This window comes from Ptychodera flava (assembly GCF_041260155.1).
Source record: "Ptychodera flava strain L36383 chromosome 3 unlocalized genomic scaffold, AS_Pfla_20210202 Scaffold_26__1_contigs__length_13983176_pilon, whole genome shotgun sequence".
Taxonomy (NCBI): Eukaryota; Metazoa; Hemichordata; class Enteropneusta; family Ptychoderidae; genus Ptychodera; species Ptychodera flava.
In genome coordinates, this window is record NW_027248280.1 from 6,616,177 (window position 1) to 6,631,533 (window position 15,357).

Below are 15,357 nucleotides of genomic sequence, written 5' to 3' on the forward strand. Positions count from 1 at the left end.
TACTGGCACGTGACGAGAACCACGGGTTAGTGGAAGGTCAGATGTTGTAGGGTCACATTTACTTGCATAGGCGGGTGGTACGATTTGAAAAGGTGTCAGCAGTATGTACTCGCAGAAGCGGGTGGTACACTTGGGAAGAGAGCCAGGATTGCCTAGACTTTAAAGACTTGCGTTCGATTACTGTGTGTTCAATTTGTGGTTTATAGTACATACATTAATGTATACTGCCTGGGTAACTGTACACATCCATAGTCTGTAGTTGCATCTTGGTAGATGTTTGAAACAGGCAGTCACATGGCCTCTGGTTCAACCATCTAACTGGCGACAAAGGATTTCCCATATCTATAGCTAGCTGAACAAGTGAAGGAGATTCCACAGCTTGTCTATCAATGAAAGGTAGGATTTGAAAAGCGTCCTCAAACACTTCCTACTTTCCCTCGTTTCTTTTCGTTTTTTGACGAGCGTAGAGCTTCCTCTGTCCCACTGAAAGTTGTCCGTATAAAGAGACTGTCTCTCAAAAAGTGCCAAAAGTGAACGAGAACAATTAGTTCACTTTATCACACTTCTTACTAATAGTTTCCTAAGCTGTTAATCGGTGTTCATCGTATGTTGATTTGTTGAACAACCTATTAAATCGCCACAACAATGGTGGCTAAGTAATTGTGATAAGTTTTGTTTTTTTCCACCTAATAGAATTGCGAAGGAAGTACTTGTGAACGGACATACCCGCTCCTAACGCTCAAAGCGGCGTCTTTTCCATTTCTGTACCAAGAAAGGAGAATATAACAGTTACCTGATTGACAGAGTAACAAGCAAATGTGATTGATTTTGTATTTTAGAAACGCCTTGACATTGTTTCTATTAATCTTATGTAGTTTTGAGAGGTTCTAGGTCAGTTTATATGTAAAGTGGCATCCATTCATTTGAGTGGGTAAAATTATATTCGCCAGTTATGGAATATTCATTGATGACGACCATTATATTTGTTATTTTAACTCTGGTTATCCTCAATTATACTGGCTACACAGTGATTAATTACTATTAATCATCGAAGCATTTCGTTAAACCTTAGAAAACAGTGATGGCACATAGGTGTTGAGTATATGACGGCTTTAACCTTTTGATATTAAGTTAAATATCAGATGTGCCGCTATTATCTATATATCTGTGAGCCAAAGACGATAGTATGTATAAAAAAGGCACAAATATTGATTCTTATGAGTGACGATTGATATTTTACAAAGCAAACGAGTACCCATTGCGATAATACATTCTGTATCAAACATATCTCCTGCGTCAACAAAGGAACCTCAAAGCATATTTCTATCAATCTCTTTATCAAAGATTGTAGTAGTGTGTCAGGTACGTGTTTTAATGACAAATTTTACATGAAATCGCCGATAAAGATGTAACAATTTATCTTGCCGATTATTAGTTATCAGATACGCGGCATTTTCAGTGTCAATAAAGTGATAGGGTACTGGCAGCAAAGATTTGTGGCGGCAGTAGCTCAAGATATCTGTGAACATCGGAAAGATGACTTCAGAATACCTTTGCACTCAGTTAACACAAAAATAACAGCAATATCCTCCTGTCGTTCTAAGATAGAAAACATTTTATCATACCTGGAATCAAATTCTAATCCTGTAAAGGTTTAAGAATTAAAGTTTCACTTTAGATCTGTTCCAGTTTAATGATATCCGTACCAAAGGGTTATCTGTAACTAACAATCTATCACTCACCATGTCAAGTAGTTAGAGTTTATGTGAAAGATAAATATGTCCCGTCAGTCAAATTGGTAGAAAAAGTCGTGGCCTCAGTGTGTATTGGTATGTGACACAAGCAATCATGATCCAAAGTTTAATGGAAGTCAATGGAAGGTCAGATGTTGTAGGAATATATTTATCCGCATCAGAGGTTTGACCGATTTGAAAAGAGGGCCAGTACTGTCTAAACTGCGAATGAATGTGGTTGATTAAAGACTGGCGTTCGATTTCTGTGTGTTTAGTTTATGGTTTATGGTACTTAACATTAAAGTGTACTGCTAGGGTAAGTGTATACAGCCATAGCCTGTAGTTGCATCTCGGTAGATATTTGAAACACGCAGTCAAATGGCCTTTGTTCAACCATCTAACTGCCGACGTATGATTTCCCACATCTAGCTGGAAAAGTCAAGGCTATTCGATAGCTTGGTCTATCAATTTAACGTAGGATTTGTAGAGCGTCCTCAAACACTTCCTACTTTCCTCGTTTCTTTCGTTTTTTGACGAGCGTTCCTTTCTCTGTCCCACTGAAAATTTTCCATATAATAGAGAACAATACTTGTATGAACTTTATCTCAAAAACAAAAGTGAACGAGAACAAATAGTTCACTCTATCACACTTGTTTCTAATAGGTTCTAAAGGTCTTAATCGGTGTTTATCGTATCTATTAAATCGCTACAAAAACGATGGCCAAGGACTTGTCACAGTGATAAAACTTTTGTTTTTTCCTTCTAATAGAAATTGCGAAGGTAGTACTTGTGAACGGATATACCTGCTCCTTATGCTCAAAGCGGCGTCTTTTCCATTTCTGTAGCCAAGAAAGGAGAATATAACAGTTACCTGATTGACAGAGTAACAGCAAATGTGATTGATTTTGTATTTTAGAAACGCCTTGATATTGTTTCTATTAATCTTATGTAGTTTTGAGAGGTTCTAGGTCAGTGTATATGTAAAGTGGCATCCATTCATTTGAGTGGGTAAAATTAAATTCGCCAGTTATGGAATATTCATTGATGACGACCATTATATTTGTTATTTTAACTCTGGTTATCCTCAATTATACTGGCTACACAGTGATTAATTACTATTAATCATCGAAGCATTTCGTTAAACCTTAGTAAACAGTGATGGCACATAGGTGTTGAGTATATGACGGCTTTAAACCTTTTGATATTAAGTTAAATATCAGATGTGCCGCTATTATCTATATATCTGTGAGCCAAAGACGATAGTATGTATAAACAAGCGACCTAGCGGCCGATATAGCTCCGCTGTGTTTATGTAGAGAATAACTATTTTTGACACATGTTGATGAAGAAGGTGGAAATCTTTGATAGCTCAATGCAGTGGCCAGAAAAGTGGCTAAAATAGCTGCAAAAATACACAATTGAAGATTTCATCATACTTTGAATATATCACATCGGACCATCCCTAAGAACATGTCAACCAAAGCTATCTGATGAGTAGTTTTTTGAGAATAAAATTTTCTGACCAAAATGGTAAGTAATTGTGATAAAAGTTTTGTTTTTGTCCTTCTAATAGAAATTGCGAAGTCAGTACTTGTTAACGGACATACTCGCTCATAATACCCAAAGCGGCGCCTTTTCCATTTCTGTAGCAAGAAAGAAGAATATAACAGTTACCTGATTGACAAAGTAACAGCAAATGTGATTGATTTTGTGGTTGAGAAACAAACACCTTGACATTGTTTCTATTAAACATTATGTACTTTTGAAACGTCCTAGGTCACTGTGCATGTTCAGAGACATCAATTCACATGTTTAAGTGGGTAAAATTATATTCGCCAGTGATTATGGAATATATATTGATGACGACCAATAATTTGTTATTGTAACTCTAGTAATGCTCACTTCTACTGGCCACACCGAGATTAATCACTATTATATGGCATAGATGCATTTCGTTGAAACTTGGAACCAAGTGGCACATAGGTGTTAAGTATATGACGGGTTTAACCTCAGATATTAATTTAAATACCATATGTGCCCCTATTATCTATATCCCTGTGATCCAAAGACGATCGTATAAATAAAAAAGGCACAAATATTGATTCTTATGAGTGGCGATGGATATTTTACAAAGCAAACGAGTAACCCATGGCGGTAACACATTCTGTACCAAATATATCTCCTGCGCAAAAGACCCTAAAAGCATATTTCCATCGATCGCTTTATCAAAGATTGTAGTAGTGTGTCGGGTACGTGATTTGATGACATATATTACAAGAAATCACCGATAAAAATGTAATAATTTATCTTGCGGATTACCAATTATCAGATACGCGACGTTTTCAATGCCAATAAAGTATTGGGGTATTGGCTACAAAAATTTATGGCGGCAGTCCATACCTGCACAGTGTCTGCAGGAAAAAGTTCAAGATATCTGTGAACATCGGAAAGATGACTTAAGAGTACCTTTGCACCCAATTAACACAAGATAACAGCAATATCCTCCTGTCGTTCTCAGATAGAAAACATTTTATCATACCTGGAATCAAATTCTAATCCTGTAAATGTTTAAGAAACCAAGTTTCACTTTAGATCTGTTCCTGTTGACCAGTCTAATGACATCTGTACCAAAGGGTTATCTGTAAACAGCAATTTATCACTCAAAATGTCAAGTAGTTAGAGTTTATGTCAAAGATAAACATGTCCCGTCAGTCAAATTGGTAGAAAAAGTCGTGGCCTCAGTGTGTAGTGGTATGTGACACAAGCCATCATGATCCAAAGTTCAACGGAAGGTCAATGGAAGGTCAGATGTTGTAGGACCATATTTATACGCATAAGAGGTTTGCACGATTTGAAAAGAGGGTCAGTACTGTCTAAACTTTGAATGAGGTTGTTTAAAGACTGGCGTTCGATCCCTGTGTATTCAATTTTTGGTTTAAAATACATTAAAGTGCACCTTTTCATGGAAGGTAAGTACGTCATGGTCCTCTGAGTAATTCTTTTAATCTCGACCTTAAGAAAATTAGCCATGTTTATCGGTGCATTGCTGTTTTAGATCACTGATGACATTCGTTTTGTTTTCTTGCAAATTAAAATATTTTTGTTCTGTGGGTTTCGTGCTCATCATGGTATGGAAAAAGATTATTTCATATAACAGAGACGAGTGCCTTTTCAACAATATGCTGCATCAAACCTTTAAAACTTAATTGGTAGAGGACTTTCTGGAATACTTAGGTCGATATGAGAATCTATATGTACCACTGTGTGAACTCTCTTCGAGTAATACATTTGGACACTCATTGCCATATATTTACAATAACTTTGGTGCACTCCACGAACCATGTTGAAATACACAACTTTAACATAATTTTATTGAACTACATATTATATCGTTAAATTCATTTGCATAAATTTATTGTGTTTTTGAAATTTAACTCTCCATACAAATATTTTCTCAGAATTCACTTCTTTATGAAGTGGCTGCCCTGTACCTGATCGATTGATGCTTTGCCTTACCTTGTGGAATTTTTAGATGTATCATGATAAATCTTTCTTTCGACAAGAACTGTGAAACACTTCGGTAATTGACCTCAGTATGTAGTCTAGTTGGTGTATCATATCACTCCTGTACAGGGAAGGCTTCCCAGCAGGCTTGTGTCTTCATTTGTTTATACATTTCTCTCATTTGACGGTAGGGGCAGTGTGCTCGCAACTTTGGAAAACGTTATCATTGTAAACGAAGCACCAACCGTTTTAAATAGGGCACTACATGTATTAATATTTTACTTACCGATAATTTATGCGGCACTGGGTGACCTAGTTAAACTGTAACCACGCAGACTTTATGACCTTGCTCTATTGTACGAGATGATTAGTTGATCTAAAGTGAAAATGTCAGTTTACAAAAACCTCGAGACCCGGAATAAGTTGATAGCACTAAAATCCGAAAGCAGTGGCCTCCAATTTATTACTGTATGTTTTTCCAATTATTTGTAGCAATGTTAAAACGCATTCCAGGTGCTTCTGTCAAAGAATCAATGCCACGCCTACTGACACATCCAACACTGTTAGGCCCATGTGGACACATAAATCTTCTGCTTGAGTCGTCGGTTTGGAAGTGCGGCGCCGTTGGCAGGAGAAGGTGTATGGTCTGCGATCTACACTGAAAATTACGTGAGTACACAACTTCAGGCTCGCTTTTTCTTTCTAAACACAAGTTTCATCTTGTACAGCTGATAAAATGTGTGGAATGATATATCTGCAAACACAAAGCTGGCGCAAAGTGGCACTCGTTAATGCATCGACTGTATTCGTAGTTCCAGCCTTCCAGTAATTGCTGCTCGAGAACGAATGCAACACGCATAAAATATACGACTGTCTTTAAACGACACATTCGGGTTTTGACTATTCTTGGGAACATTTAGCTTTAAATGTATGGTGTATTTTATTCTGATCGAAGTAATTGTACCATACAGAAATCGACAAAGATATTGATGAACAAGGGCAAGATGTGTCATTCATAGAATTTTACATGACGTTTGTACAGTTAAAGGGACAAAGTAGCTCTTTGGTGACCTCTTAGTGACGTCAAGAAAACGTGGAATACTTAAGTAAAGGAAAAAATGCCGACTGTACATAACTGCAATGGTGTCAGAAATAATCTCTTTGTTGAATACAAATAAATGATTTTGTTTTTTTACCTTTACGCAAGTCGGGTTTTTCCTCTTGAGACGCTCTTTCCCATGACAAGTAACCATTGCCACAAGCAAGAAAAAGCTGATATACATATCCATACATTTAATAGAAGTACAGCGATGTTTGATGTGTTGTGGTAGAAGTGTACAATGTCCTGCAGCGGACTCATTTCCAACATTTATGACAACTTGTCTTTCTAGGAATGCTACAAGTCACCGACGCATCGTAGACCATAGAAAAGTCTGACTTTTGAACAACTGTTGTTCTATCACTCGGTAGCGAAGTTCAAATAATGAGCAAAAAGAGTGAGTATTTTCATGTATGATTTAATAAAGACCAGATACGAGAGAGGCGCCTTCCGTTTAGAGTGTAATTCAGTAAATTCTCAATGGATTCAAAATCACAGTGTACGGCACCCAGACCTTGCGAAGACATCAAAGTCAAAACAGCTGGGTTAAATTCCTACCCTTAAGGTAGTATGCACCTCGAAAATGAAAGACTTTTGCTCAAACATTCCCCAAGGAATCTTTCAACCATTCTCTTTCAAAATCACGAATAAAATCGACGGTCATTTTGATACCATAGAAATACATTACCAAAGATTTACGGATATTTGAAATTTAGATTGGCCGTCATCCCGGTACAAATTCTATGGAGCAAAATAAAATTTTCGATTTCTGAAAAAGTTGGAAAGTGAAATTTTTTCAAACAACAAGAGCTGTAAAATGAGCCCCCACAAGAGGTAGATCAGCAAGAGAAGTGTAATTATTTGAGAGTCTGAATATTTGTCCCATAGGCGCATTTTGCCTTAAAAAGACTGGTTCAATAAGCGAGCTTAGTCGTTATAATTATTCTGACTGTGACCCCTCCGCACGCTGTACAGTTCATGAAACACCCACGCGCTGACACGCACTATCATGCATCGCTCAAATCGTTTATCAAAGCAATGGGTCATCGCTTTACTGGGCTAAAGATAGCCTCTCCACCAGCAGAGCTATCAACCCAGGTTAGAAAATCCAGTAAATTCTTGACGGGATTCGAACTCACAATGTACGGCACCTTGTCGCCGAGAGAAGACATCACAGTCAAAACCGCTCGGCTAACCTTAAGTTTACCAATTTAGTGAATAGGCGGTTGTGCCTGGGCAAGCAGCCAGGTACTTCAATGTAACGCGACCTCTGACATTCGAGATAGAACCGACAATTCAGAATAGGTTATGTAAACATTAACAGCATATTAAACTAGTGACATTTAATCTGCCTATGACATCAAGACATACCAATCATGTTGTCTGTTGGCACCTAAACAGTGTTTGGAACTCGTCTGAGATTCCGAGAAACATAATATTCTGTTACGGATTTACTACACCGACTATAGCTGCTAAAAACAGTTCACGAGTTGCTTCCGCATATAATGCACTCATCATTCTTAAATTGACTCGTTTAAGAACAAATAGCCATGCATTCAAAATACAGTGATTAAAAATTTATACAACTTGGTTGACACCAAGGCATTGTTCGGTAGACCGTTATCGGTCGAGATAAATACACACCTTGTCTATTGATGCACTCAGCCTTTTGTGAATCAGTGTATCGTTCTCTTCTCTGCGTCACCAATGTTGTCTGTGACAGTGTTATGGTGAGATCCGCACATAAGTAATGACCGTAGAAGGGGCCGGAGGAAGAGTAAATTCGTCAGCGGTGGACGTTTGTCTCCCGGTTTGCAAGTGCGAGATTTCTACATTATGTTGTAATTTGTCGCCCATGTTAGTTTACTTGGTAAAGTATGCATACGATTGCACTGTGTAAATTTCATCGAGATAAATGCCTTAAAAATTGAATTTCAGGTCAAAATGCTCATTTTTGATCAAAAGTACTATATACTAGTAGAGTCCAGTACTTTGGACAGAACCTCACATTTTATCAAATCTTTTTGACCATTCCAAAGTCTACATGAGGTGAAATATGGAAAGGAGAGAGTCAAAACCGAGATGCATATGTTTATTAGATTCCTGTAGCAGTTTCTTGTTTTGAGCTTGTATCTGGCTTTGCATCACTTAGTATAGACTGTATGTCAGGCCTGTTGCATTGCATGGCCACGTTTGAGAATTGCCGAGTAGGCCAAGTGAGTAAACTGACATTATCGTGTCCAATATATTACTCGATTGTGACCAGTTTGTTTCATATATGCACTCGCTATCACTCGTGCATATATATCGTGAACTGGTCAAAATCTCGTGGCATACCGTCGCTGGGTGTGCTTTATTGCTTAAATATAGTACATAATTCTTACAACAATTGAGATTTTCTTTGACCTACTTTTCACGTATCACAACAGCTAAGAGCACAAGATGTTTCGTTTAAATTCAATATTGACCACAATGGGAAAGATGAGAAGATCAGGGATGCCCTCGGATGACCCTTACCTTCCTTTGTCTCTAGCTGTCCCTAGCAGCCAAGGAATCCAATTGAGGCCTTTGGCCAATGCTGCTTTCATCCTTAAATTCATAACTTTTATATTATTCTACACATAACATTGCATGTTGTCATGTTACTTTGCCAGCCTTATTGTATATCTATTAAAAAATCAAAATAAACTGAAAACAAATCATGTTCTCAAGAACTTTTGGGTCATTTCAGGTAAAAGTTTGCTCATAATGTCCTCAGTCTAAGAATTGAAAAAAGTGCTGAAGGTGTTTCAATTGGGTGTGCGGTTCATTGGCCGTATTTGCGTTAACAAAAAAATCATACTTAATCATGAAACTAAATTAGACCTTTGACCTAATTTCACATATCTCGACAACCACTTGGGCCAGAGGTTTGGTTTTGGTTGGATATCAGCTAGCATAAGACTACAGTCTTACACCATGTTTTTGAATGACTTTGATGACAATGCTTTAATTCAAGTTTGTGCGCGATGTGTGATAGTGAGTATTTGAGTACGAATGCTGCATGAATTATACAGCGTTTGGAGGGATCGCAGTCAGAATAAATATAACAACTTAGCTTGATTATTGAAGCATTCTTTTTTAAAGGATGGGATTAGGCTGAGCAGTTTTGACTGAAAAGTCTTCGCTAGTCGACAGGTTGCTGTACATTGTGAGTTCGAATCCGATCGAAAATTTACTGCATTTACACATCTCAGTATCCGCCGCAAAGGATGGAAGTATAGTTCTGGTAAGACATTGACCGGTATGAAACAATAATATTTCCACAATGTTTAAGATGACCCTTGATGACCTTTGACCTTATTTCATCTACCTTGGCTAGATGTTTAGTTGGTTTTGAATATTGATCAGAATGGAACAATATGTGTAAAATTTTTTGCTATCACCTTTTCCGACCTTTGACCTACATTGGCAAATGTCAGCATTAACAACAAGTACGGATATGGTGTTAAGTGATATGAGATGCATTTTCTCTTTTATTAATGAGTAACCGCATCCGATTATGTGCACAACTAATTAAAGGTTATTTGCCACGGAAAAGTATATAGCCTGAATTGGTTCCACAATTTGATTAACATTAACCTACTGATGGGTAATTCAGCAACTGGTACCCTCACACTTTCAATATTTGCTTTGCCATTTTAAACAAAAACACATTCCGTCAATAATCACGCTGCAAAAACCAATTTACAGTCTTTTAATATTTGGTTTAAATTCTTATTTTTCGCCAATCATTTCAGACGAGAAGCCTCAATGTATTCCACTGTGTTACCCTGACAACTACAAGTGGGACAAAGTCAAGGGTAAGCTAGTTGAGAAGAAAAAGAGTCGAGGGCTGCTTGTGGTGTGCGAGGACGCCCTGGAAATAATACGGTCCATCGACGGTCCAATATGTCCGGTTGCTATCACTGGTCCTGCTAGATGTGGCAAATCATACATAGCTAGTCAGCTGATTGAACCAAGAACAGACAAATGCGTATTTGAAACGTCAGCAAAAATGAAGCCTCAAACGATGGGTTTGTATTAATATCTGCTATGTACGTACGCTAATATTTAACAACATTACATCAACAAGGCGGATAATAATGTAACAGACTTTTCTAAATGAGCTTGCCATCTCAATTAAGAATCCAACCACTTACAATTGTAGTCATTGCCGATCCTATCCATGGCAACCAGTCACCCCTACAGATGCCTTATCTTTGTCAAATGTAGAAATAAACTATTATTCATGCTGATAGTTCATAAATCAAAACCCGAACTGTACACGATGTTTCAAGCTAAGCTTGCGTCATGCATAGTCGTGTGACAACAATCAAAATGAAATCAATTCATGAGATCATGAAATATTGATATTTGCTAGCACAGAAACGTTAGGTCAATCATCTTACCGGCATGATTTCTTTTCAGCGAATTATGCAAAACCATTTAGTCAATATTCTACTCTATATGACTGCTGATATCATGTACAAAAGTCATATGATAGGTATCATTTAATACTTTTATCTAAAAGGGATATGGATGAGTACAGATGTGTTCAAAAAGACGCTGTCAAACGGAACAGAAGTTACTGTCATTATCCTGGACACAGAGGGACTTGATGCATACAACGCTCATAAAGAAGACGATATGCTTATGTTTGCTTTGATGGCCTTGATGTCGTCTGTCTTGGTCTATAACAACAAAGGATCCGTTAATGCAGAGGACATTAATAAGCTCAGGTAAAGTAGTGATTGAGAGAGAAGAATGAGATAGAAAAGCAAGATTTTAAGACGATTGGTATACAAAACGGCCTACCAGTGTCAGTGTTTGTCAATAATGAGTAAAGTGACATAGTGACACAAATTCCTACGAATTTCTCTTCATTTCTTGTGGTCAGTCTTTGGTGAAAATCTGCAGGTGTCTTTTGTTTTTTTTGAAAATGCATTTCTTGACATTTTGGTATGGCGAGCGCTATCAACAATTCAGTGTTGTCTCGTTTTATTTTTTATTTTTGCCCTATTTGTTTTTTAGCTGGATAAGTAAACTCAACAAGGTGTTTAGGTGGAGTGGCGATGGCCAAAAGACAACAACACTACTGGAAAATGAATTTATAAAGTTCTTTCCAAATTTCATGTGGCTCCTACGTGACGTCACCATGTCATTCATGCTGACCAGAGACGATGAAGATGTGGAAGTCGACTTCAAAAATTATCTATTGGAAGAGGTACGTCTCATGCTAATATTTTGTCACTAGAACCTAACACTTTGTCGTGATATTTAATGTAATGTTTCAGCTTTCTTACAGCAGTCACATTTCTACCAGACTTAACATGCTACCAAACCATTTCTGCATTGACTAATATACGCTAAATATCTGCGTATTTGTTCCCGAATTCATTGACCGAGTAGGACAAAATATAATTTTCGTTCCCTTTTTTCCATCGTGTCTGTAAAGCCTCTGATGAAGGTCGTCCGTGTACGTCCGAAACGTTAGGAAGAATAAACATCTATTTTATAGTAGCAGATTGGTCTTGTCAACTATTTTTCACACCTCATGTATCCATTATCTACAAATACCCGCTGCAAACTTCACATATGGACTGTGGTGGACTGACCCACTTGAATAAGTTGTTGTATGATAAGCAAGTAATGTCCCTGTCTTTTTCTTGCATTGTCCTTGAAAATTGCGAAAGATGAGAAGGAGAGTCTCACTGACAAAGGGAAAAGCAAAAGGAGTTAAAACTCAACAGTTTAGCCTGAGTTTTGAAATACACTAGCAGCTCCTAACCTACTCTTTCAGGTATTGAAATTAGAGAAGGAAAGTATTATGACTGAGACAAAGGTAAAGGAAGCCAATGCCACCAGGAGGGCTTTGTTAAAGTCATTCCCAGTGTTCGATGCATTGACGCTCCCCATGCCATCACTAGATCAGTCCGTGTTGAAAGATATGGACAAAGGAAAGAATCGCGGACGTTTAAACCAGGCTTTCCTGAAAGAAGTCGACGTTTTCATATCACATTGTGGCACACTAATGAAACCAAAGAAGGCTTGGCCGTATGTTGGTAACATCAATGGACATCGTAAGAAATATTTTGTATCTTATTGTTACAGCCAAAGTGATGACATTAAGGGTCCATCGTGACCGTGTCATATGGTTAAACCAAGACCTACCCTGTCTAATTCTGAATAAATAATATTCTTCAAACGGTTATTCAAAATTACAAATCTGGCCACTATATACAAAAATTAAGACATTTCGTCGATATCAAACTCGATTGTAGGAAGCGAACTATGTTAATAATCGACACGAAGTCAAAGAAACTATACAGCTACTTTTGTTTGCAAGCTTAATTGAATGTGTACAGGTCTTTAATATAAATTATAAATTTTAGCTATGCTTATTCACTAAATAACGTGTATTTTGGATTTATTGCTGAAATGTGGATCACTTGCCACATTTTCAAATTTATAAATGACCCAATGCAACATAGATGCAAAATCAATTACGTCGTGTTGAATTCACAATTATTACATAGAAAGGAGTTTTCTCATACCGAGGCAAATATTGTTGGGATATAAATCATGCTCAGAGATGTTTGCTTTACGTTCAGTGCATTTTTGCCTTCATTTTTACTATTGTCCATAATTCGTTTCATTAGAATTTACCAAAATGCTTCAACAGTACGTGTCCGGGTTTTCGAAGACAAAGTCAATCAGCGTGGATGCCGTTGTCACAAGTGTGATAGATGCCTTACTACAGGAGGTGGTTGGTCTGGTGTTTGCTGACTACTGCATTGCTATGGACGAATATGCAAAACAGCCCTTCCTTGTCAGAACTACGAGATCATCAATAAGCACAACAATTGTATGTTTAAGTCAATGAGGAAATTTAAAGAAAAGTCAAAATACGTCAATGACGTCGGCTGTCTGGAAAAATATAGAAATGTGTTGAAGGTAGGCGATAAACCATATATTTACCACATCATCACCATCACCATCATCATCATCATTGTCCCCTCAGGGTAAAAACACAGGAACATATTGCTCGGTCACATTCTTTTCGGAGATTCCCGAACCAACTAGTTTAAATAGACCTAATCATTTTCGATCCGATCTAGTATAGAATAAAGCTTACCATTCTGTTTCATTTTATGCCTAGATTCGTAATTAAGATTTGCTTTAAAGTTGTTACAGAACAAAACCATATTCGTACATGCTCTCATCGATTTGCTTTACGATACGATCCATTATAGGCGCCATGTGGCCATTTACTTACGAATTTTCGCTTCGAGAGACATGACATAGACATATCGTGAGCGATTTCAGTTGAATATGGTACAGGGACAATGTATTGTGACATACCTTATACAGATCGATATGTACTATTTTATGCAGATATAAGACAATTTGGGTTGCGATGCAATCCAATACAGTAGGCACATGGATATTTTCTTCACATGTAAAACCATTACACTCATGTTACAAAATTAATTTCGTTCAAACTTGATACATGGACAATGTTCCGTGACAGACAACTGCATGACAATTTATGACACGACGCCATTAAAAAAGGCTGCCAGACTGCAATCTTTCCAAGGATATTTTTTTATAATTATCACCGCCATTACAAGAAAGGTCTCAATAGACCTTACAATAAATATTATGTAAGGACAATGTACCATGACATACTGATCCTTATAATCATACTAAACCATACATGGCTTAATAGCTTAGAAATACAAAAAAATGATCTAACAGTGACTATGTCGTCAATGATGATTTAGTATTGTTATTATTATGATGATGATGACGACGACGACGACGACGATGGTGATCATGATGATAATGGTAATATCAGGCATGCGATAATAATCGAGGTAAATTAGTATATTGAAAATGCATTGATTATAATTCATTGACATGTTAATTTAAAGATTCTGACGTTTCAATTTACCATGCTAATTGATTCATCTCTAGGAACGGATGGTCCAATACAGCGACGACGGTGCTATGGTTATCGGCGGCTACTTACATACCATATTGAAAAAAAATGAAAAGGAGTCCGACACGTTTTGTAAACAACTTGTTGACGAGCTTCTGGTGGAGAACTTGAAACCAGGAAAGAGCTACCGTCGACAATCATCATATGGATCGAGTGTGGACTTCATAAACGAACAGTACAAGGAAAGGGCACGTGGTCCTCAAATATGGCATGTGTATAAAACTGTACTAGCTGCGGTGAGTTACAATTTACCCTTTGTATTTCAGCTGAGTGACTTCCAATTTGTGCTGTATCAAATGCAATGAATGTCTTCAATAGGGATGCAGCTTCTGAAAAGTCTGGTTTTGGTTTTCATATAGGATTAATCCAGTTCAAGATTGGTAATATTGACAAATAATGCAAAATTGCAGACAATTTTATACGGTTTTGAAACATTTACCAAATCCACTCAAAACGTGATTTAGTGGTAAAAATTAGCGAAATAACAGTGTTCAAATAACAACATCTTTGCATATAGAGGAAGTGCTGAATGCAAAAACAATTACATAACACGTGTGCATCTAAATTCCAGAACGTTTTGACGTACTTGCGAGAATGGTGTTACGATAATTTGATGCAGAACGATGATAGATAGTCTTACTCAATAGTATGCCATCTTGAAGCGACGATTAAAATGCTCTCTCGACCAATTTCTTTTAGAAAATCGAAGAGACGTCTCGAGGCATATCCACGATAAAAGAAGACGGGGGTGTGAAATCTAAAATCAAGTTCGATCCTTACAAGAATCTTATTGAAAATTTTGCAGAAAAGAAGAACGGGTAAGCAGCAAATACGATTTGTTTGGACCCTGGCATGGTTTGATTGATGAAAGAAACAAAAAATTAAACATATATTTATAAATTAGGTACGGTTCTCAAATGTTTATATTAAATATAGTGACAGGCTCTAATATCTCTTGGCCATATTTTGACAGGAAAGGGAGCAACTTAAAGAGCAGA

The 15,357-nt window shown here is 37.2% G+C and overlaps 1 protein-coding gene across 1 annotated transcript; it reads left to right on the forward strand.

Annotated features, from left to right (window-relative positions):
• Positions 1-6,567: 6,567 nt before the first annotated feature.
• On the forward strand, positions 6,568-15,168 carry LOC139125907 (guanylate-binding protein 2-like). Its single transcript, XM_070691992.1, has 8 exons — positions 6,568-6,733; positions 10,116-10,391; positions 10,889-11,096; positions 11,389-11,581; positions 12,158-12,437; positions 13,017-13,311; positions 14,335-14,595; positions 15,059-15,168. The coding sequence occupies exons 1-6, from the start codon at positions 6,721-6,723 to the stop codon at positions 13,238-13,240; spliced, it is 1,194 nt and encodes a 397-aa protein (XP_070548093.1). The 5' UTR covers positions 6,568-6,720; the 3' UTR covers positions 13,241-13,311; positions 14,335-14,595; positions 15,059-15,168.
• Positions 15,169-15,357: the final 189 nt, after the last annotated feature.

Excerpts from the sequence above, each read along its gene's own strand:
- LOC139125907 (XM_070691992.1), top strand. Across the intron at positions 11,097-11,388 it reads GAGGACATTAATAAGCTCAG|CTGGATAAGTAAACTCAACA; the intron begins GTAAAGTAGTGA and ends TTTGTTTTTTAG. Across the intron at positions 12,438-13,016 it reads TGGTAACATCAATGGACATC|AATTTACCAAAATGCTTCAA; the intron begins GTAAGAAATATT and ends TCGTTTCATTAG.